The 24914-nt window shown below is 48.2% G+C and overlaps 1 protein-coding gene across 4 annotated transcripts in view; it reads left to right on the plus strand.

The window, feature by feature from the left end:
* LOC144726689 (phosphatidylinositol 3-kinase regulatory subunit gamma-like) overlaps positions 1-24914 on the plus strand; it is a 142159-nt gene that overhangs the window by 114529 nt on the left and 2716 nt on the right. Inside the window, exons 1-9 of one of the 4 annotated variants that reach the window (XM_078605489.1) lie at positions 4795-5326; positions 14475-14589; positions 17128-17226; positions 20060-20240; positions 21607-21732; positions 22934-23076; positions 23322-23498; positions 23624-23698; positions 24410-24583. In XM_078605489.1, coding sequence (XP_078461615.1) covers positions 5221-5326; positions 14475-14589; positions 17128-17226; positions 20060-20240; positions 21607-21732; positions 22934-23076; positions 23322-23498; positions 23624-23698; positions 24410-24583 — 1196 coding nt within the window. In that variant the 5' untranslated portion in view covers positions 4795-5220. Of the gene's footprint in view, positions 1-4794; positions 5327-14474; positions 14590-17127; positions 17227-20059; positions 20241-21606; positions 21733-22933; positions 23077-23321; positions 23499-23623; positions 23699-24409; positions 24584-24914 lie in introns of those variants that run through there. The other 3 variants (XM_078605488.1, XM_078605486.1, XM_078605487.1) reach the window with 3 other exon arrangements.

Consider the following 24914-nt stretch of genomic DNA (forward strand, 5'->3'; position numbering starts at 1 on the left):
GCACCAGCAGCAGCAAAACGTGCAGACCTCTCGACTGCCCCAGCTGGCTTTCAAGTGGAGCCGAGCCACTCAAGATTTCACGGTGACGTTAAGTCGGTCAGCTCGAGAGAGGAATCTTGACGCAGACTGTGCGTCACACGATCGAGTCAGAACCTGCCACGGGGTCGAAGCGTCCCGTGTATCGGGCAGCCCCCTTTTTCCCCCAGCTTAACCTGGCTCTGCTCGGGGAGAACCAGGTGTCGTGTTCGCGCCACGCCGAAGCGAATTAAACCGCGCAAAGAAAAATCCGCCGCGGTGCGCTTTCGTGGCAGCTTCTGCTACACCCGTGGCGTGGTGACGAGTGGGATGGTGGCAGTGCGAAGGTCGGTGTCGACGTTGTATTGGTTAGAAGGCGAAACAATGCCAAGTCGTTCGTATTTCTAGGCGGTGCACGCATGGGGATGGCAAGGCGTGCTGGCCGGGGTGGTGAAACGCACACGTGCTCACACAAACACACAATGAAACCGACCCCCACTCCTCAGCACCTGGTTTACATTCGCGTCACCAGCTCGTGTGGCCGAGAGCCACATAACGATGAGTGATGACCGCTCGTACACTCCCTACGTAGGGTGTGTGTAGTACCGCTCACCACCGCCGAGCCGAATGTGACTTACTCTGCAAAGAGCGTGCGTTTGCTTGCATGCACGTGTGTGTGTGATTTCCGTTCATGGCCGAACATCATTGGCGATTATCTGAATCGGTTCCTGGGCCTCCCCTAGGTTGGCTCGGCCTCAAATGGGTACCTAGTGCGGTGTGTCGTAAACATCGCCACTGGGGAGACAAAGGCGGTCGGGCGTAGTGCTGGCCACCTACTGCATCCTCGTGTGCCGTGTGGGCCTTCATAGGTGCTTATTAACAGCACTTTCCCCGACAGTATGTTAAAGTTATATGTGGGATCTTTGTCTGCATATTTGTGTACATTCCTTAATCAGTGTTTGCTTTACGAAACTTTCTCCAAATAAGTTGCAATGTATACACGAGGGGAGGGTCTTTGTCCATGTGTTGAATAGATAATGCATTTATTTAAAGTGGGATACATGCTTTCCCCAGAGAGAAAATTACATATTATTTTCTTTAATGAGCTTGCGTGCAGACACTTAGCAACAATATTTAACTTAAACAGACTTAACCATATATATAATTACAGTTATACGTGAATAATAAGCTTTGTAAATGCAACAATGCGTTTGTGGCAGTACTTCTGGATAGTTCTATTTTGTTTCTATCTGTAAAGAAGGTTGCTCCCTTCCTGCTACAATCGCTGCATTTTTGAAAACTCGTTAGAGACGGTTTTTTTTGTAAATAACCACTCGTGTTTCAGGAATTTAGTTTTAATGGCCAAAGAACAAAAAGCTTCACTTTTGCAAGTAGCATTGAAATGGTAATGTTATCCTTTTTGTTGTTGTTATGGGAGGGACACTGAAATAAAAACGCTTCCCCAAGGCCATGTGATAGATATGTGGTGGTGGTGGTGGTGGTTGCATTGGCTGGGCCATCGAACAAAGACGCTCACCGCATCGCGAGCGCTTTCAGATGCGCTTCTGCGGCCGGCTGGAGCGCTCTTCCTTCCGACGTTAGGAAAGCCACTGGGAGCTATCGCACTTGGAAGTCATTTCTTTAGAGAACTCATTTCTTTAGAACTGCTTTTTGTGTTTCGTTTGTTGTCCTTACCCCGCACCTCCGATTAGCACGGTTGGCTGCGTACGGTGCGAAAGAAGTTCAACATGCATACATTGTTTTTGGGTGTTTTTTTAATTGCCATTTAAAATCTCGTGTAACTTCATGGTGACTGTGCAAAAGGCGTGCGTGCAGTGCTCGTTGCATTAAATGGACACAACGCGGCCCGGAGACTTTACACATTGGGCAATGTGACCAATTACACACGCGGGCCAATTCAGGTCGCTGCAACTGGCGGTATCGTAATACTCGGGGACATGCAGCTTTAATTGTGTCTGCTAGTGTTACACCGCCGGTATAATGCGTGAGCAAAAATTTCATCTTGCAGAGGGATAGGGGGAAAGCAGCAGAAAGGAAGAATTGGGGAGAAGGGCTGGCTCTGCTTTGTGTCGCGTGCTTTTAAAGTTCGAAATATCGTTCCTTCGGAGTGGGCAGGTAGGAACTTGGTTGGACAGACAAATAATCCCTGGTGGGCAGTGTGGAACCTGTTGTTCCTACCTGTAATATCGTTCGCACGTCCACGCCCAGCAAAACATTGTCCGCATTTGTGCACCTTAAAGAGGGCTTTTCAGGGGGCCTCTCTTTTTATCCCTGAAGCGTTGTGCACTACCACAGGTGAGAGGCGTTGTGCACTACCGCATGAGAGAGGCGTTGTGCACTACCGCAGGTGATAGGCGTTGTGCACTACTGCAGGTGACAGGCGTTGTGCACTACCGCAGGAGAGAGGCGTTGTGCACTACCACAGGTGATGGGCGTTGTGCACTACCACAGGTGACAGGCGTTGTGCACTACCACAGGTGAGAGGCGTTGTGCACTACCGCAGGTGACAGGCGTTGTGCACTACCGCAGGTGATAGGCGGTGTGCACTACCGCAGGTGACAGGTGTTGTGCACTACCGCAGGTGATAGGCGTTGTGCACTACCACAGGTGATAGGCGTTGTGCACTACCGCAGGTGACAGGCGTTGTGCACTACCGCAGGTGCTAGGCGTTGTGCACTACCACAGGTGCTAGGCGTTATGCACTACCACAGGTGCTAGGCGTTATGCACTACCGCAGGTGAGAGGCGGTGTGCACTACCGCAGGTGACAGGCGTTGTGCACTACCGCAAGTGATAGGCGTTGTGCACTACCACAGGTGACAGGCAGGTCCTGTGGTGGTCTCAAATCCACGAATTGTCTTTGGTGCTGTCACCTCCCCCCTACCCCCTCGTGCGTCCTTTCGGCGAGGCAACGAAGCGACAACCCACGCGTTCGAGGAAGGTTTGAATTGGGAGAAAATTGCGTTTAACAAATGCGGCGTTTGCGCGATTTCGCCCAAATCGCCTGCTCAATATTTAGCTCCTGAGAGATGAAAACAGGGCCGGCCGGCCTGTCAAAACGTTGCCAGACCTTCTATAAATACCCGCTCCGTTATACTTGTTGCGGTGGAACACATTAGCAAGACCACAATTTGAACCCCGAGGCCTCTGTCCCACATCGCCTTGGAATAAACACGTGCCCATTGTCTTAAATTCTATTTCAAATGTGCATCGCAAACGATGCCTTGGTGCGTTCTCGGCTTGAGAATGCCACCACCACCAACCAGCCAACCGCTGCTGCCGGTCACTTGGAACAGCCCTCTCGCCACCAAACCCCCCCCCCCGTCTCCCGGACCAGTTGGTTCAGTCTGACCGCCCGCCAGCCAATGGGGCTTGCCGGAGCGCTGTTACCATTCCAAAGCTGTTCTTGCCTTCGCTCCCTCCTAGCAACCGGGTGGCCAATGAGAAGGCAGGCGGCCGCCGCTGCTCTCTTCCCATTGGCTGGAGGTTTCACTTCAGGCGGCTTGGTTGGGGTGGGTGGCGGAGACCAACTGAGCGTTTGGGTAGGGGGGGGGACGGGTTGATCGGGGTGGGTGTGTTGGCGGGTGTGTTACATGAAATGTGTGGTATTATCCACTGCCTGCAAGTTGCACAAATCGTGCATGTGGAAGGAAAGTACGACACGAACAAAAAAAAACATTCCCAGCGCGTGTATGCATTTAAAAAAAGAGAGAGTTTTATATATTTATTTTGTATTTAAATACGTCACGAGTAAAGCCGTTGACTGGTTGGTTGGCAACGTTGTGGACTAATCTTATTCGCGCGTTCATCCCCCCCCACCCACGTGGCCCCGCCTGCTGTAATCGAAGGCTACGTGCTGGAAGGGGGCAATGGGGGCACGGGCAGCCCCTGGCAGGCCTCTGAAGGGCCACGGAACCTACCAACTGCACGCGTGGAGAAGGGGGGGGGGATTGTATCGTTGGTTTATTCATTCCTTTATCGTTTGTCCTGCGTTAGCAATCAGCCCTCTTGCTTGTTGGGAGATGAGAGATGTGCAACGCCAAGTCGTAAGATCCACGTCGTCATGTTGATTGTCGTATCGCGTAATTTTTTTGCTTTACACGTTGGAGGAAGCATTGGGATGGGAGTGACACTTTTGTGGAAGGTTGACCTGGTTTAGTATCGCATGCACATTTAATGTGGGTTTCGTCATCTGTATGCGGTAATTCAGAATTGATTAAAATTTGCAAAGTGAGTAAATGGGAATTTCGTGCCGTTAGATCGGGGAAGTATGGTGCTGTAACCTGCACTGCACGTTAACATTACCTATGCATATATAATGCATCGCTCCTGCATGTGAATTAACAATGGGGGTGAATAAATAAGTACAACTCTTAATAGAAATTAAGTTCAGATTTAAGACCATGCATTGTACAATTAGAGACCGGCTAATTTTTCATATATTCTACAAACGTAAATTCTGCAAAAAATGTTGGTGGATCATTCACATTTTTTTGGGGAACCACTTCCGAGCGCGTTCCATCCTTTGCCGACGTTCACAATCCATCCCGAAAGCGCTCCTCTTTTTCTAAACGCGAAAACTAAACGTCATGCGAAAACGAGATGGCTTTTGGGCTTTACCCATCCCCCAGAAACCACTCCACTCTTACTAACTCCCCCCCCCCTTTCCTCAAACTCACAATGGACTTTCCCGATGATGTAATAGGTTACTGGCTGACACCCCACCCCCATTGCCCGCCCTCCTCCTCCCCCCTACTCGGAGCTCTTGAGATGAAGTCGCCCGGGCCGCTGTCATAAGCCGGAGCGTGGCGGGCCGACGTGTGTCTCTTTATGAGTTTGTGCCGAGGCAGGATTATAGAGGGGGATCTTGGCGCCGGCTGTTAGGGCCCCCCTCTTATCCTTCAACACTTGAATCGTTTGCACTGCTGAAACCGGTTCAGCTTTTTTTCTTCTATCGATCGATCTATCGCTAGCTAGCTCTCTGCGTTGTTCTAAGATTTTTTTGTAATAATAGTAATTTAAGAAACTGAAGATTTTTTTGTACTAAAACAAAGCGAAGCACTTTTTTTCCTTCCTTCCTTTCTTCTCTCCACCCCCGTAGTGAATTTGTCACGTCGTTTTTTTTTCTACCGCTCTCCGATACCTTTTTTTAATGTTAAGTTGCGTTATTTAATTAAAAACAAAGATGTACAACACTGGCTTGAGAATGGACGAGTCGGAGGACGAATGGGGGCTGGCGGGTCTGCCTTACTGCACCGAGCCGATATTTTACATGGAGATGGACCCCCCAGGTAAGAATGGTTTTGTGTGCTCGCTTCCCTACCCCCTACCCCCCCATTGTTCATTCAGCAGCAGCAAAGCCTCACGTTCATTCACTCCCCGTGTTTCGTAGCCTTTCGTGTGCGCCACAGCGATTCCGACTTGTTCGCTGCCTTCGTACGGTGCAGTTTGCTTCACGATCGTGGTCGTAGACCTCCTTTAATCGCTAATTCACTCTTGTGACAACGACCCACACATTACGTCTCTTCTTGTGCCTGCATATTTAGTGCGCACGTTTTTATATTCGAATGCGTGTGTCCGTGTGTGCGCATGTGTGTGTGTGGTCATGTTGCAAATGTGCAGTATATTTGTATGTGCAGTACCCTGCGTTGAAGACGCTTTTGTTAAACGGGAATGGAGACGACTTTTGCACAGCTGATCTCTCTGTGGCAGACCGTGGCCAAGCAAGATGTGGCTCGGCACTGTATTCGGGAAGACCATGACATCACTTGCAAGCAAATTGGCCTTTGGTGGTGTCGCTGTTCCAATTGCAATAGAATCTCAAAGTTATCCGCAGCTACATTTTAAAGAGATGCGTTCTAAAATAACAGTGTTATAACAAAAAAAACATGTGTTCCTGGGTAGTGAGTGTTATTTCCTAATTGCTTATGCCTCAAAAGTGCAGATAATGGATATTATTCCCCGCAAACTTTGCTTTGTGACCAGGGCAGTGATATTTTGAAATGTGCCTATTTTCAATGAGAAAACGCGGTGTGCATTTGTGTCTTTCGTGCACGTAAAGTCCTGGTCACAAAAGCAAAGTTTGTGGGGGAATAATAGCCATATTCTATACTTTTTATGCATAAGCAATTATAAAATAACACTTAGTACCCAGGAACAAGAATAGTGTTACACAGTGCAATGCACGTTACCTGCAAAAATGTGAGCTTCCAGATCGCACCGTTGCTCATCGGTGTTAACATCTTGCCTTAAAGATCGAGATAAAGGATTTCGCCCAAAATGATTAAAGTCTTAGCTTTCTCTGATAGAGATTATTTCCCTGTCGCACGCAGAAAAGTGCAAAATCTCATGTCTGGTTACCAGGTTCGAGCTAAAGCGGCTTGGGACATTTATCCAAAGATTGCAAAGAAGAGCGCAAACTCATTAGCAAATTGGACAATGTTACTGTGCGTTGCTAGCTTGCCCTGTGTGGCTGGCTCGTATAAGTGAAACGATTTCTGTTGCTAAATTATACAGCGTATTGGTTATAATACATTTCTGAGCGAGTCGGGACAGAGCCTGATTCCCTCAGGTTCGATGGACTTAGTCCAGTTTTCAGACCGTTTTTTGTTCAGTAAAATTAAATCCATTGATATTTGCGTGACGTGCTTAGGCAATGATTTAACTGGACCAGTGAAGGTGTCTTCTTAAGACCAGGGGGGAGGGAGAGGCTTTCTCAGCTTGCGTTAATCTCTTCATAAAACTTGGCACCTGTGAATAGCCATTAAAACGACCTTTAGACCATCATAGATGACAAGAGTTTTTCGAATTCTTGATCATTCGGGTTCGATATTGAATCTTAAATATGAATGGGCACGTTCGATGGAGGATGCCCGATTATTAATATTATTACCTTCCCAATCATCACTGACAGTCGCGCTTTCCTTCCCTGGGGAGGGGGGGGGGTCTTCTGCTTAGAAAAGTTCACTCTCTGTTTGGTTCGACAGGTGTTAAGTTTATTCGGACAAGGTTTTTTATTAATATGGGTTGCGCAGTGCAGTGCAACGTTGGGTGCCATTTTGCTTTGGGCTTGCTTCTGGGATAACCCCACCACCACCACCCCCCTGCCATCTCGATCCCGAATTTCCCCCCCCTCTCCCAAAAAATATAATACCACAATCTTGTATTTCTCCTCATTGATTTGATCAGGAGGGATGGATCCTGCGAGTTGTTGCGTCCATTTCTCAGACATTCCTCCTCGGCAAGGGGGATGACTTTTTATCCGTGCAAAGTAATCGTGGCGCATAGTTGTTCGGCTTAGTAAATGTGGGTCACGGTGCCCACTCACAAGGGCCTGCTCTTGCAAATCACAAAACAGGATCTTTGACATCCACTCCACGGCTCTCTCGCCCTTGGTAATGCTTTGGTAGTTTCGTTTCGAGAGAAAAGTCGTTCAGCTTTTTTTTTGGTTTCAACACTTTTGGCCCTGGATAAACTTACTCGCTAAAACCTTACGAGGCCTCTACACCTTCTCGATCGAAGGGTTCATTTCTACCACTTCCAGTTTGTGAGTACGTCAACCCCCACCACGAACGGCGGATAACAAAGAATATGGGAAGGGGGGGGGGCGGATTTTGGGCAAACATGGCCGAGGAACGGTTCGTGATGTGATGGCGCCACCAAGGCTTCTGGAAAATCGTGCCATCAAGCTTGTCGAGAGAGGTGGTGGTGCCATCACAATCGCAGCCCTCCCTTCTCGGCGATGGGTGTACACGGGCTCCGTCGACGTGCATGACGATATAGATTAAAGATTTGGCGTCTCGTCAATGTTGAGTGTAAAACTGCCACACTCACCTGGATTCGGTTTGCCCGCACCTGGCAATGGCGATTATTTTTAAGTGTTTAAATATTATGCGCGACCTAGAAACTGGCAAACAAAAGTTCGTCACACTCTTTCAGAACGAATTACAGAGAGATGGATGTGTGTTGGGGTGGGGGGAACTCGCCATCCCCATGCTTGCCAGAGAATTATCCAATGTTCATGCAGAACTCGACTTAATACCAAATAAAAGTAGAAACGCCAGCGGTTTCTTCAACCTCTTGCCAATCCTCATGGCAAGCTGGAAGCTATCTGCCCACTTTCTTAGAATCACGGTGCAGCAGAGCAAGTAGGTGGAATCTTGGATGTCCAGAGATGATCAGATATTTCTACTGGACTGTAACCAGCCTGGGGATTTTTGTAAAAACCCAGGGACTTCCCTTGTGGGATTAGGATGCGGTGGCCTCATGTCTGTGAGAAGGCCCACGGCCGCCGCTGTATATTTTTAGCCTTTCCCATCTGCGAGCAAAGCGGCCCTCCGGAGGTTGTACAGTAGATTTTTTGTTTGTTCGTGACGCCGATAAGCCAGGCCGTTCAGGGGCGCGATAGAAATCAGATGCAGCTTTTCACAATTACCTATTTTGACAGTTAGTCGAGCAAGAAATCTGGTCGGCATTTGGCTTTAATTCTCTACACATGAAAGCCTCCGAGAGCCGGCGTGCACATCATCAGTGCGTCAGATTCCAGCGCGTTTTACCGGTGGAATTGTGAATGCCTTACAGTATGCGTTCAGCTTTAAGCCAAAATGTGTGCGCGCCGTACATTGTGTTAAGGGTATTTTCCTTCAAACTGTGTGTTCCCCTATAATGAAAGTGGGTCGGTCCATCGGCTTGTCGTGAAACAGAATTTGGACGTTGTGTGGTAAAATCGTCATTGTGTTTGACCGAGTGGATTTTTCTTTATTTAAATAAGGCTAAGCAAAGCCTTTATATAAAAGGTGTATATATGGGTATACAAACTTTAAACAATTCATTTGTGAACATTTAATTGGCTTCCATATGCACCTTTAGGCATTCGCATCTGGAAAATGTCCCTTGCGAAAGAACAAAAATCCCGTACATGCTAAGAATGGCCTTTTTGTGGCTCAGCTGTTGAAAGGTTGGTTTTAATCTTGGCACGGGCATGCTTGTTCATTGGCGTGTGCGGGCGTGATGTACCCAGCAGGTTTTCAGCACGGCCACACCGCATTTAATACCAAAGTGGAGCTTTTCGTTGTCAGATGGCTTGTACTTGTGGCAGACAGGATTACGAGTTTGTATGCGAAGAGACATACTTTGGGAGCCTTGACGAACAAAGCAGCTCGTGTAACTAGGGCCTATCGACAGCAGCAACCTCTAACTGCGGGTAAAGTTGTACAGCGCGCCCTCTTTTCAAATTAAATGTTGCATATTTTCAGCTTCACGCAGTTGGCGATGCACATCTTCCGCAAATTATTTTGTGCTAAGCTCCGTAAATACGAGCAAACTTACGGCAGCTGTCGTTTTGCGCAAAACGTATATACACATGGTTATATTATTTATTTTTAAGGCCACTCTTCCCAGTTTCACTTCCCTAGCGCGTGACTGAGCTGAGAATGGAGCTTTTATCACTCAGCACAAACTACACTCAGGCCCATGGCTACAATCCACATGTGGTTCGTTGTATACGTGCCCAGAGGGTGACCATAATTAAAAAATTCTAAGAGCAAAAAAAAGGGTCTTACAATGTTTTTTACTTTCAATTCTATTTTACTACTGCAACTAAAAGGTTGAAAGTTGGGGGGGAGGAAGGGAATTGGGGGATGGTGGAGTGGGGGGGGGTCAGGGTGAGGAAGAGGACTTGGAGCAACCGTACACCTGGCTACAATGGCTCTTTCATTAGCGTTACACCTGCACCCTCCTAGCTCCCCAGAACCTCACACCTGGTACTTCCTGGAACGTGAGGTTAAAAAAAAACGCCGCTTTTATTTATTTTTCCTCATTTTCTTCTGGGGGGGCCACGCCCGGTCCGCTGGGCTTAGCACGACTCCTGAGGGACTTTTCTGCAAACAGTCGGCCTTGTGTAGGATTTGTGGCCTAGCTGCTTAAGTTCGCCTTTTCGAGCCTGTGTGGTATGTGGAATCGTTCTGCAGCCATCTCCTGGCATAGAGTAAAATTCCCACGCTTGATCCTGCTGGATTTATTTATTGCGAATGTGCCTGGCTGCTTTTAATTACAGCTTTAATTATCTTTTTTTTTGTGACTTGAGGTAAAATAATATTGACATATTTCGGCTACAGCCAAAGCCTTGTTTTATTGAGCGCTGTGTCCGACTTAAGGTGCGTGTGGTCACATGCCTCTGCAGGGTCATTGGGAATGAAGTCTCATTGAGGTTGTGCACATTTAGGGAAAAGTTTCTCCTCTAATGTCAATACGTTGGAGCAACCGGTTGACACATTTCCTGCCGTACGATTGAGTTTCAGCATTCGGCGATACCGTTGCACTTTCGGAATTGCTGCCCAGAGGCCTTCACGTCGAAAACAGTGCGTTTCTTTATTTTATCACGAAAGTCTGTGTCCTCATTAACCTTTGAGCCTCACGGTGGTTCAGGATTCCAACAATTAATGTATTGGTTAATTTGAGGAATGGGTTACTGGTGCTATGTGGACATGCCCAGGATGTGTAGGGGATGTCCCATCTGCCATTTAGTAAATCTTCACAGAATTGGCGAAATGTTGGCTGGTCCATGGCACGCAGTTGTGATTTACAAACTGTTACGGCACTTGTGTGTAAAACCGCAGTGTTTTGCTTGCAAAAACTTGTCTCTATCGATGTTACATTTCTCAAACTTCCCGTCATTTCAAGTGTTTGGTTCATCTCGGTTCTCATGTGCGGTGGTGTCGTATTGCACATTAGTCCGATGAGTTGCTTTGTATGTAGAAATTAATGAGGGATTTGTCTAAGATGTTTGTTCTCAGCATTTTACATTTCTTCCCCAGAACTTACATTGCACAAAATGAATGTTCCAACGGCAGCACCCACAGAACAAAGCAAAACAAGAAAACAAAAGTTTTTTGAAGCGGTGAACAACTAATCTCGTTACATTTTTACGTTAACAAAGCAAGCCACGTGTGGCGATCACTTGCCTGCAGTGAAAATCTGCGAGTTTACGGCCCAGGGCATTGGAATCGTTGAGCCCAGTGGGTGATTAGAGAGCCGAACCATCTCGATAGCAGCCTTTGTCATTGCCCAGCACTCGCCCACTTTTCCTCTTGGAACCAGGATTCTAAAGTAAAACTATGGCGGCTAACGGCTGGAAGGAAGTTGCTGTGGGGGAGGGGCAGCCGGTAGCGCACAAATGGGGCAGCGCTTCGTTTACAGGGCCACTGGTAGCATATCCAGGGATCGTTAAACAAAGGGGCACACGCAGGGGATGCACACACACGGGAAGGCAAATGCTTCTTATGGGCAAAGAGGGGGGGGGGGCAGTGGTGGCGAGGGAGGGGAGTGCACGGCATTGCTCAACTCACAGGAGGCCCCATTAACGAAGACGTAATTTTAGCTGCTGCTGCTGCTTGTCTGGCCAATGCGCGAGCACTCCTCTAGTGCCTCTCCGACAACCCCAGACACGTCACCGGTGGCCTCAGTCCCTAGGATTTACCTCCGGGTGGAGCCGTCGTTTGAACTTTTAATCTCCTGCCACTTCCTCTTGAAGAGGAGCTCCTCCCCACCCAAGTTAATCGAGTGGAATGAATGTTAGCCGCCTTTCGTCGCTAGACGTGGCAATGGCCTGCTGCACTTAGTCCTTGGCCTACATTGTCATTCCCCCCCATTTCTTGTGAGTTCCAGTGAGGCCACTTTAATATAACTTCACCCTGAGACAGAATTTGCTGCCTTCAAATTACTTTGTTTGGTGCCCCTCTTTGAGTAATTTCACAAGTCATGCTCGAATTGCTAATATGTGAAATTACAAAATGCAGGACACATTTGGCCTTAACTTCTGTGGAGACATCAGTAAACCACACATTACTTTTTAGAACAGATGTGGTGTGCTACCTGAATACCTTTTAACTATGAAGACACGTAACAAACTTGGAACCAGTTGCAGTGATCATTTCTTCGTGCGTTTGGGTCATGTGCGTGCTGCTGAGCAGTTGGGTATTAATGTGGCAAAAGCCCTGGACCGTTATTTATTATGGTGTGCGGATGAGGGAGGAGAAATGGGGGCAGTGGGTGCACGAAAAAAAAGCTGATGGCAGCACGTAGACATTGCGCAAGTCCATCGCGTGACAAATTACAATAATAAATAAATAAATCCCGCTCAGCTGGTGCCAGGAACCACAGGCTTAGTGAGTCAGTGGCCTGAAAAAGATTCTTCAGTGGAAAGAAAGAGGCGGGGATGTAAAAAAAATCACTCGTGTGCTTCGTTGAATGGGGGCTCTGTGAGCGCTTTGGCTGAGTAACGGGCGCAGTGCAAGGTGGAGTGTGTAGCGAGGCGCAGTGAGAACTAAGCTCGGGTGCGCTTCGCTTTCAACGTTACCACGAGAATCTCTGGCCTGGGAAGTGCGGTGTTCAAGGCCAGGCAAAGTGAAACGAATGATGAATTGGAATGAATTAACGAGTGAACGACCAATCGAGCAAATGAACATCCAGTGAATGGACGGATGAAATGCAATGCAAACTCGCAAGAGTTTGGTTTGAGAAAGGTCATCATACAAATATTTTGTTTCTATACTTAACCTTACTAAAAAAAGGAAGTGGCTCGTGGCCAGATTACATAATAATGGGAAAATGTACAAACTGTACCACACGCAGAATTGTTAATCACTTAGCAAAGCTGTACATGGAGTTTTGTAAATTTCGGCGGCGGCTTGGCCACATTCGCGCACCGCCCTTGTGCAGACTTCGCCCTTTTTGCCCTTTTTTCCCTTCTCTTCGCTGCCGAACGTGAATTAATGAAATAAGCGAGACGACCGGCGGAGGAGAACCACGTGTTCCGGCGTAACGAAAGCCAGCGGGTCAGGCAGGGGGATCCGTCGCAAGCCAAGAGGCGCGCTTGGACGCCATGCCAAAACTTTTGAGCTCTGTTGAGAAAGAGGCGTCTTTTGTGCAACTGGTTCATGGGTGGAGAGTCCTCCCCCCCCCAACCACCCCTCCACCCATTTCTTTCCGCCCTTCTTTGTCCAGTTCCGTACCCAGTACTGTATGTAAAATGAGAAAGTTTATGAAATCCCCCCCACCCACCTCAGTCCACCTGGCAGAACAAATGGATACGTCCAAGTTAGTCGATCAGCGGGATGTGTGCGGTAGGTTAAAATGTGGGTACTCTCACAGCTTCTTCCAAGACATCTGGCCTGCTTAAAAGAGTAAGCCAAATACCCTCCAGAGGGGGCTTCGTGGAGCTATTGGAGATCGTTCTGCCAGCAGCAGCGTGAGCAAGCATTTTCTGGGCTGTTGCCTTTTATCGTATGCGCATGTGCGTGCAACAAAGTATATCTTTGAATAATCGTTCTAGACACATGATGGCAAGTTGCGTGCAAACTGTTGTTTCCTTCTCCAAATTCACTCAATGCTACATGTTGTTGGCAACTGGTGAGGTCTTTCTTTTTGCGTTGTGGCCATTGAATAAAGAGTGGGCAGATTAAAGTTTCCGAGACATTACAGCGATTTACGGCAGCCCATGTGCCCTGGGTCTCGCTCCAATACCAGACCAACCTAATTAACCATTTCATTATGGTTTCGTTTTGAGGAATTTTTGGTGCAATATCCATTAAGGGACACTCAGCGGTTTCAGCGTAATTGAAAGCTGGCCTGCAAGCCTGTGCGACATCCTGCAGTGCAAACGAGAAGAAGCGAGTCCCAGTGCTCAACCGTTACTCAGGGCAGGTATAATTGGATGGGTAAATCAAATGGCAAGTCTCAACCGCACCTGCATAAGGCCGCAGTCGTGAAGCCTCAACTCAGCTTGACCCCTAGCCAAGCTTCTATCTTCATTCCCCCCTTTCCTTTTGGCTAAACTTAAGTCTGTTAAAGTTTCCATAAAGTGGAGCCAAAATAAAAAAAAAGTTAGATGTTGGGGGGGGGGAGTGGTGGGGTCTGAAAGGAAAATTAGACTTTTTTTTCAGTCCAACTCCCGACCGATGGTTTTGATACAAAGCAGACAGGCCAGGATATGTGAAAAAGATGCGCATCTCAAAGACTGGTACCGAGTGGAATGAAATGCTTTGCCGTACAATGAAACGCTATGGTGGACCTTACGACAAAAAGTGTTTTCGCGTGATGCTTGTTATAAAAAAAAAGTGCGTTTAAGCATGGCTTGTCCTGTATTCCCACAGCTGGTGAATACCGCTAATGGGATTGGGTGGCAGCCTATGTTCGCATAAAAGTGGCCAAAACATTTTGCCTATCACGAGAAACTAGAGGTGTATTCTGACCAGTTCATGTAGCATATGACAAGACCAACAACTAACCATTTTACTCCACTTTGTGTGACCTCCAATCGGTGTTCTTTCCAAAATGTTTTGTGCCCACACCACCAACTCTTTCTGCAACATAACATTTGTATCAATGTTTTCCTGTTGATTAACGTACTGCGTGCTTGGTCTCTGCTTATTTCGCACACAGCGCTCCCTCCGAAGCCGCCAAAGACTCCAGCACCGTTGCCAAACAGCAACGGCATCAAGGAGACGAGCAGCACTTTGCTACAGGACGCCGAGTGGTACTGGGGCGACATCTCCAGGTGAGCATCTTCGCACCCGCATCACTCCGCTCCCCCCCTGCCGCCTCCATCACACTCGCCGGCCATACTACACCACCACACACTGGTGTTCATACACCAGTGTGTGGTGGTGGTGTTTATACACCACGCCACCTACAGTTATGTGTCCTCAAAAAGGTAAAAAAAAAATATGCCACTGAAAAGCTAATACTAGAACATGGAATCCAGTGGTACAATACTGTACAGTCCTCAACTGGGACTGCGTTGCGTGTGAAGTTTCCACGCGGCATGAAGACACAGCCTCCAAGTCCCGATTGCTTTGCATGCTGTTCAGTTGTCTAGCTTTTTATTTTGATTCTCCATTTTACAAAATTAGCTCGACTGTTAAGCATCCCCTATTTCTGCGACATTTTGGGGACAGTGTTCTACCACAATTTCCCCATTCTCCCCACCAATGTCTGCGCAGTACCTTCACAGCATCCATTCCCTGTTAAAAAGAAGATTGCAAGTGCAGATAAAAATCGGGTTTTTTTCAAGCCAGATTTTAAAGTTATGTTTTCTTCCCCCGCTGAAATTATCATCGGTGTTTAACCGAGAAGACGTTCGGAGTTTTTCTTAGCATTTAGCAAAATAGATTACTCTCTTTCGATTTAAAGCTTTCGTGACTGCAGGGATTCATCTTCTTGGTTCTTTCGGTAAAGTCACGTGACTTTACCGAAAGAACCAAGAAGAAAATTACTTTCTGTAGTAGTTGCACAATACCAAAAGTGTCCCGACATCGTTACATGCCGACACGGTGCAGTAGCTGTTATGCAAAGGTTTGGGGAAATAAAAGTTTCTCCCATCACCCGCAAATAAAAGGTTTTCTGGTTTACACATGCTTAGCATTCTCAATTGAGACAAGAAGCCAGTACGTTTCATCTACCATGTTGCCCTGGGCTTTGAGTGACTTGTCGTTTGTAATGACAATAGTGGACACCATCATATGACAACACTGAGCAAGTGGAAAATCTTGATGGCACAATAAGCAAATCCTTGATTAAGAAACAATTACTGCGTCACTTCATTGCAACCGCTTACTTATGCGTCTAAACGCTTAAAGGAAAATAGTTTTGAAACTAACTGTGCTTTATCCTTTTTTGTATTCGACGTGCGTGTTTTAAAAAAGAGATGTGGGCTGAAATTACTTTTAGCGCAGTTGTTTTTTCGCTCTGTGCTTCTTGCACTGCCACCAGCGCAGTCCTGTCAAGTTTTATTTCAGAGGAAGTTCATTGGCTCCTTTTTTTCAAGTCAATGATCGAGTTTAAAACAGAACTCCAGGCTCAGCGACTGTGAAAACGAATGAACGGTTTTCATGGTAAATGAATAATACGCGGAACGCAAACGTACAGTTACTTTTTGATTGTAGCTTGTTGGCAAAAATTAACTACTTTGTTTATGTGACAAATTAATGATAAAAGGTCAGTGGGAAGAGTGGTGGTGCAGTGATTAGCACAATGCACTATGAACCCAGTTTTGATCCATAACATCATTGGCAAGCGATATCTGAGCCAGTCCTGGTCCTCCCCTTCACCACCCTGCACTGAGCAGCGTGGTGAAGAATGGCCTAACAACCCCCATGAATGACCATAGGGAGACATTCATGTGGTAGTTGATTGGCAAGACGCTGCCATCCGTTATTATTGTAACAGCATGCTAATTTGTAGTCTAAAAGCATCCTAACTGATATTACAGTATCATTATTATAAGAGTTTTATTATCATTATTGATTTGTTTGACTACAAGAGCGTTTAAAGTACTTTTTGACTGCATTGAGTGCAATTCACCCCGCGCTCTTGCTGGGTCAAAGGTCGGCCGATCGATGCGATTGCCGCATGCTAACGAGCCCATCTCCCCCCCCCCCTCCCGATCGTAGTGCAGACGTGCAGCACTTGCCCTTTTTGTGCCATGCTCCTGCAGCCAAGGAGAACGAACCAGACGTGCTAACTGTCCCCTTTCGCTCACCTCTTGACTATAGCTCTTTTTACCCTTGGCCACGCGTCCCTCTCAAAATTCCTTCCCTTAGGCTGACGTGTGATTTGGTCCCGTGACGATTTGCGCCATGAAACCTACCTCTAGCCACTGCTGGATGGAAGGCCTCCTCCCTAAGCCGTTGCCAAACCTCGTGGTCTCGTGATGCAACAATCCATAAAGCTTATACACGTGAGCCGATTTCATCGCAACATCTCTGCAGTGAACTGCTGATCGTGATAGTGATGATGAAGACTTACCTCAAATACAGACATCTTCTCACCCCTATGTTTCGGCTGTAATTTGTGTGTGTTGTGAAAAGGGTAAAAATTATCTGAACATTTTGTAACTTGTTCCAAAAAAAACAGCTTTGGATGCGTCGGTGCCAAAGTTCGCTTATCATTTACAAACTTCGCCTCCCACTGTGTCCAATCTTATTCCCATCATATTTCCGCAAGTAACCATGTGTGTGTGCCGGTCCCTACGGTGAATGTAATCTTTGTCTTTTTTCTTCCCTTCGCGTGTCCGTGTCATGCGTGACACCCGCAGGGAGGAGGTGAACGAGAAACTGCGGAACACTCCCGATGGCACTTACCTGGTGCGAGATGCCTCCACCAAAATGCAGGGCGACTACACGCTAACGCTCAGGTACACTTCAGCACCGCGCCACAGTCACACCGTAAACATCACCCCCATCAGCCTAACTCCCAGGAGGGCCCTGCCTTGTACAGATCCCAACCACAACCACCACCCTAACTAATGCACAGGTCTCTGTCTGTTGCATCAAACAGCTTGAGTGACGTTTTCCTTTCAGTTTCCTCCCAATGTCCTCTGTGCTTTTGGTGTTTAATTTTCTCCAAGTCCGCTAACGGGCAGCCAAACATGTCCATGCGCAGCCCTTTTGTCAGTTTTCTGCTGGATGAGAGCTTTCCCGCGGTGCGCCAGTTGTAATTTGACCGTACTCGTCAACACGGAATGCGCCCAATCTCCAAAGCTAAAGCCAGGTTGTGCCTAGATAAAATACTTGGATGAGTGACCCCCATTCATTAAACTACAGGCTGTTGCAGGACTACGTTGTGGGCAACGGGGAGGTCATTGTAGCAAAATACATTGTTGCGCTGTACTATCCTCCTATGTCTGTGCTCCCTCCACACCTTTACCAACCCAAAATTTGGCTCCTAACACTTTGCCCGAATTTCAATGCGATTGCGCACCCATCCTGAATAAAAGCGTGCCTTTCCCTCGTTCTCGTTTACCAGTTTTCTATGAGCTTAATCCTAGCTAACTGACCTTTACCCCCTAACCTCTAACCCTTGAAGTCTCCCCTCATTCCCGTCCTGCATTGCTCCGCGCCGTGACCGTGCTCTTCCTCTGTGCGCTTTTCGTCCTCGCGCTTGTGCCTCGGTTTCCTTTGCGGCAGTTACCCAGCATATATCTTGAGGCACCTTCCATCGGGCAATAATTTCACACAGTGCAGAAATTAACTCGGTGTCCTGTAGGCAATTGGGGTATTGTATCGGTGCCTTTTGTCGCACGCAAGAAAGTCAACCGCAACGCTTGCTGTTGGAGCCCTGCGGCTTTCCCCCGCTTTAACCTTTAATTAGTTTTTTTTTTAAACGCTTAGGCTCTCACCTGGCAGATGCTCCAGTAATATCTCAAGCATTGTCTCTACGCCGCTCTGGTTATTGTGTTCCAATATTTATTTAATTCTCTGTTTCGTCACCCCCGGGGCCAAAGAAACCTTCCAGATGTTGGAAAAGGGGATTGGAGCTGTTGCAGGAGATGAAAGCAGCGAGAGCAGTCGGCGGCGGGTTTGGGGAGGAGGTGACGAGAGGTGCAGGGCAGACAAGGAGCTTTGTGGCAGTGCCAGCGTGGAGTTAACCTGTGGGAAGATGGCCCCGGGGCTGGCAGATGCTTTGCAGACACTTTGCTGGTGGCTCAACAACGCCCTGGCGTCCAAACTAGTTTGCGTGCGAGCGCCCTCGCCACGTTTGCAACAAAATTAGTTTAGGAGTGGAGCAGGTTTCCTCGGGCGATGCCACGCCATATCTGCTCCAGAGGAAACATCTGCACAATGTTGATGGGGTTCAAAATGGAGAAACTCTGTGCCACGTGTGATGTCACCATGCTGACGTGGATGCGCTTCAACTTGCGAGTGTGTGTGTCTGTCTGTGCTTGTCTGTGTGTGTCTGTGGGTGGAGCAGTAGCGTAGCGGTTATCACGCTGCTGCGCTACGAACCTGGTGGCTTGAGTTTTATTCCTGGCTACTGCTCGCAACAGTGAAAAATATCTGAACCATTCCTGGGCTTCCCCTAGGTCAACTGAACCTTAAATGAGTAGCTGTTGCAGTGTGTAAACATCGCCACTGGTGAGACGGAAGGCGGGCCCAGGGTGAGCTTGGTCACACTACCCCCTCGTGCGCTACGTCGTCCTAAGTAGGGGCTCACTGACAGCTCTTGCCCCAACGGCTTGTTAAGACTATATGGGGGATCTTTGTGTGCGTGTGTCTGTGCTTGTTTGCATCTGTATGTGTGCACTTTGATTAGAAACCGGTTGGTTAATAGTACTTGACACAGGAGCCACGATGAAATGAGGCCAGGATCATCTTACAAATTAAAGCCATCACAATATACGGTCTCGGTGATGCATGCGTTCGTGTTCCAGTCGCTTTTATCACAGCCGTTTCTCCAAAAACTGAAGAAAAAAAACCTGAAAGCAAATACCGTTTTGATACTTTGACCATTCTATTTTTAGTTTTCACCAATGCTCTTTGTGTGTATATATATAGAAACGCCTTCTAATTGAGGCCTGTCAGCCCGAATGTTTACCCTCTTGTATTTGGTTACCTATCCAAGAGACTTATCGTGCGATTGTGTTGGTGGCACTGTGCACACACGCGCAATGTGCAATGGTCACGTGTACACACGTGACCATTGCACATTCTCATTCAAGTCATCATTTAAACATATATACATAAAGGGCCCATTATCTATGCATCGTGAGCACATGTTACAATGCCTATTCCATATGCTTAATAGCGTGACCATGGAAACAAACGTGTAAGCACATCTCTGGATTTGAACCATAATCAGTGAAATGGGTCTCGTGATTGGCCCAACAAAAGTTGTATGCAATGTGCTCAGATATCAGCCCATGAGTCTTCTTCTTAAGAAATCGCCATGAACTCTCTGGCCGGTTTTACGCACTGCCATTCCGTCTTACTGGTGAAACACTTGCATTATGTTCCTTAATAGTTCACAAAACAACCTAAAGCAGGAATCTCCTGAAATAAGAGCTTTAAGACTGAGGTTAACAAAACGTGTGATTAAAATTATTACATCTCGGAATATTATGCACATGATCACAACTGTTTTTACTCTACTCTCGCACTCATCGCATGTTAAAACGGTGCGGTCTCTTTTAACGTTTTTTGTCCTGTCTTCTCCGCTATCTCTCCGACCTCCCTTTTTAAACTTCACAGAAAGGGCGGCAACAATAAGCTAATCAAAATATTTCACCGCGACTCCAAGTACGGCTTCTCGGAGCCGCTCACGTTCAACTCCGTTGTGGAGCTCATCACCCACTACAGGCACGAGTCGCTGGCGCAGTACAACCCCAAGCTCGACGTGAAGCTGCAATACCCGGTCTCCAAGTCACAGCAGGTGCCAGACACATGGCCACATGCACAACAACAACCGCCACCAAGTGGCAGTGGCACGCGTCACCACGGTGCTTATGACAGGCTAGGTGCACCTCGAGGTCACATGAACTGTCGAACGCTCGCTGGCAGGAGCTCACTGGACACACCCAGGTGCCATGTCTTGACTGACCGAGATGACTGGCAGATGCAACACCTTTGCTCCCCACTGTGCCAATTACCGCGAAGGGGACTGAGGCACATTCACACATACACACACACACGTATGCAAGCAAACAAAAACGCCCGCACACACCAACTATTTTTTACCTCGTAGAATTATGATATTACCTTCAGAGTCAGAATATAGAATACATATATGAAGTCATACATGCTTAGCATGCAGAAATATACACACTCCTCATCACTCTTTTATCGTTAATACCGTGATTACTGTTCCCGTAAACTTCAGTTAAACTGATTCCTCTACCCATTTTGAGGACTGCCTACCAGACTGACTTTCACTCTTAACCATACTGCGTGACATCATCACACTTGCAGGTCAAAATACTTGGCTTACTGCTTATCCCTCGCACTGATCGACTTTGGAGTTCCGTCCCATTGTGTTTTTAAAGGTCTTGGAACCTTTCATACTTCATGTAATATGTTAACTCTTTTTTGTTCCAACTCTTTAACATTGCTGGGGTTTTTTTGCCGTTTGACGTTTTGGGCCTTTGGTATTGTAGTAGTCAGCAATTTTATTTCTTTTCAAACCCAGTGTAATGACTCCACAGTCTTATTTATGCACCTCTACGACACCGTCACAAAGCCCAGAATGTAGTCATAAGGTGGAAGGGTCGTAAGACAATTTTTATTTAGTTATTCTTGCGAGCTCTTCAAATCTACTACATTGCTGCCGGTCATAATCCACCCGGTCTGCACGGACGGTGCATTATGAGAAGAGCTTTCGTGCCCACGCATGCGCCAAGACTCGCGCTCGCACCGCCGTGGCACGAGCAATAAGAATCCTTGCGCTCCCACACTCCCGCGCGTGCAAACCGCAGTTGAGACGTGACTTCCCCTTTGTCAAACAAGCCGCACCAGAGCAGAGTTTCCTGCTGACCTCGGCCCCCCAGTGCACGCGTAGGCCCCGTGCGTAGAGCGATGGGAAGTCCGTCAGAGCTCGTCCTGCGCAGCAGCAGCAGCGCATTGCTTCCGCCCACAAGAGGAGAGGTGGCTCAACCGTGGCGTCATTGCCGACCGCTGCGAGAGTCAGCGACCGGTGGTTTAAATGGTCTGCGAGCGTGTTGTTGCAATTGTGGTACGTAATGAATTGAGAAACTGAACTTGACGTTTGTTGCGGTCTGTTTGTGTTGGGCACGTGACTACAGGACCAGGTGGTAAAGGAGGACAACATAGATGCGGTTGGCAAGAAGCTCCAGGAGCTGCACAAAGACTACCAGGACAAAAGCCACGATTACGACAAGCTCTACGAGGAGTACACTCGCACGTCACAGGTACGCGGCGCCGGTCCGCACAGCCACCTGCGCATGCCATACATTTAAGCAACGTTCCCGTGTGGCCCAACAGTTCAAGCCGAGTCAGACAAGGGCAAGCACAGACCTGCGTCACATGCCGATGGTGGCTGATGTGCATTTCCGAGACTCAAATGTGGGACGACGGGATTGTAGTACACTATGGCAACCCCCTGCACACCGCCACTCGCGTGTGCACGTGTTCACGTACACACGGTCACATAGCAATACCCCCAGCCATTCGCCACTCGGTGACGGTGACGTCACTACGGCGCCTGTGCCAGGCCAGGTGCACGTGAAGTGTCGAAGGCTCGCTGACAGAGTAGGCCACGGGACAGACCCAGGTGCCATGGGATGACTGGCAGATGCACCAGCTGTGGCCCCAACTGTGCCAATGGTCACACACACACGCGAGCACATACACACGCACAGAATAGTACATAGTGCACCTGTCGAACGTTCGCACAGCACACCTGTTCAACGGGCACGCAGCAGAGGTTCCCTACGGATCACCACAGCATGTAATCGTGCGCAGCACCTGGCGTGCGTACCCATATACGCCGCTGCTCTCTCGACCCTCCCGGGCTCGCCACAGTACCTGGCCAACTCGCACGACACCTGTCCAGCGCAAATAGAGAGCCCTGGATCCCAGCCCCCACACAGCATGCTTGTCTTACCCGCATTTGTTTGTTTAGTGGTCAGGCGTTTTGTGTGTGTAAATATGACGTTGGGGGGTGGAGCGGTGGCTCAGCAGTCAGGGCACTGTGCTATAGACCCGGTGACCTACATTCGATTCCCGGCCACAGCTAACATCAGTGGCTGGTGATATCTGAACTGCTACTTGGTATAGCCCTCCCCACTTCACTAACCCACACTGACCAGCATGATAATATGGTCAAATGACCAGTACTCGTTTGTGGATGTGCTTTCTTCTAGCGGTAAATTCACAAAGGGCTGTAATTTATTATAATATTTTTTTTATATTTATATATCCTGTGCATTCGTTTACGTTTTGCCATCGGATTTCTTACAATTCCAGTTACTGTCCAGTCAGGGAATTTCCCTGGACTACAAGCCACCTGAGCCAGTAACCCTGCACACACCCCACACTCTCCATTGCTGCTTCATGCTTTGGTGGGCGATTCGTTTAATGTTGCCCCTCTCCCCGCACACCGTTCCACAGGAGATCCAGATGAAGAGGACGGCAATCGAGGCGTTCAACGAGACGATCAAGATATTTGAGGAGCAGCGGCACACGCAGGAGCGCTACACCAAGGAGTACATAGAGCGCTTCAAGAGGGAGGGCAACGAGAAGGAGATCGAGAGGTGAGCGCCGGGGATACGGGCGGTAGGGGGGCATCCCACGCAACACAGCGTGTTTTCATTTACAGCTTGTTCCTATTGCGTGCCGTGTTCTGTTCATAAGCAGCATGTCCATATGCGGCATGACCTCTAAGACCATTGTGGAAAGCCACCCACTCACCCCCTTCTAAAAACTCTAGGTCCCCCCCCCCACGCATGTGGTTCACGGCTCGCTTACATGCGAGTATGGTTGTGTTTCTTCTTCGCAGGATCATGCTCAACTACGAGAAGCTGCAGTCTCGGCTGAGCGAGATCCGGGACAGCAAACTCCGGCTCGAGCAGGACCTCAAGAAGCAAGCGACTGAGAACCGAGAGATCGACAAGCTGATGAACAGCATCAAACCGGACCTAATCCAGCTCAGAAAGATCCGCGACCAGTACCTAATGTACGTACGCCGCTACGCCAACTCTTGCTACCTGCACGCCCGACAGTTTCGCTCAAAATAACTCAAGTGCACTGCTGCCCCCCTTACTTACCGCTGTACTTACGGGTCCGTATTTTGCCGTACAGGTGGCTCACGCACAAAGGAGTGCGGCAGAAGAAAATCAACGAGTGGCTCGGCATCAAGAACGACAACACAGAAGAGTGAGTGTCGCGCCACCCACGGCCACTCCACTGCAGGGCCCAGCGACACGCACACATGCAGACACTGCTTCGCTCCACTTGTGTGTGGCGCAGACATCCCCAGCGAATAGTCTGCATAGGTGGTTCGGGTCGGTGCCGTGAATAAGCGTCTCATTAAGGCCGACACGGTGCATGACAGGGTAAAAGGGTAGTTTGGCCAGGACCTCTGTCTTCCCATTGCTGGTGCTTTCACATAACACTAGGTACTGGTGTTAGCCACGGGATCCAAAGCAAAGTGCGTTAACCAAAACCGCTCCACCACATGAACTAGAACAACAACGGCCATTCGCCAAAAATTAGTAGTGACGTCACTCAGCGTGTTGCAACCACATGAAGTTCCAAAGCACACAGGGTAGGAAGGACCTAGGTGTTATGGGTTAACGAACAAACGTCACACATTGTACTCGAATTGTAAATGTTGTGAGTTGACCCTCCAACACACCGGTGTGCTGTACTAGTAACAAAGCTTACTAATTGGCTGTGTGGGGTGGTGGCGGGTTTAACGACACATTTCTATTTATGCGATATAACCCAAAAAACCTCTTATGGATAACATTGGTCGCGAAAGCCTACGTGTTAAGCAAACGTCGCGCACACACACATACGTGCGTGTGGATGTGACGTCGCACGTCCACTGCTAACCGAGGCCGGTTGTGTGCGCGGCCCTTTTAGCAGCCCATACTCGATCATCGACGAGGAGGAGAACCTGCCCCACCAGGATGAGAAAAGCTGGTACGTGCCCGACATCAACCGCGAGAAGGCCGAGGACATGCTCAGGGACCGAGCCAACGGCACCTTCCTGATCCGCAAGAGCAGCAAGCACGGCTTCTATGCCTGTTCCGTCGTGTGAGTGACACGCACACGCGCACAAACATACTCGCGCATTTAATACACGTAGCCCTTGGCCCCTCGATGAACCCACCAAGCCACAGATTATTGCGTTACTTTTCGTTTGTAAAAGAATACCTCAGCAAAATGTTCTTTCTCCACATGAATACACTTTTTTTTTTAGTACGTCAGCTTATTGGATATCTAGACCAATGTTATCAAGCTGCGTTTGTTTAAGCAAGTTAACTGGACCAGTTTGAACCTTTTTGGTCTCGGCAGTCAGGCTTTTTAAACACATGCTGCTGGGTTACCAGATGTTATTGGAAAACGCACAGCGTATTTTTTTTAT

This window comes from Lampetra planeri, chromosome 24, assembly GCF_965212315.1.
Source record: "Lampetra planeri chromosome 24, kcLamPlan1.2.h2, whole genome shotgun sequence".
Taxonomy (NCBI): Eukaryota; Metazoa; Chordata; class Hyperoartia; order Petromyzontiformes; family Petromyzontidae; genus Lampetra; species Lampetra planeri.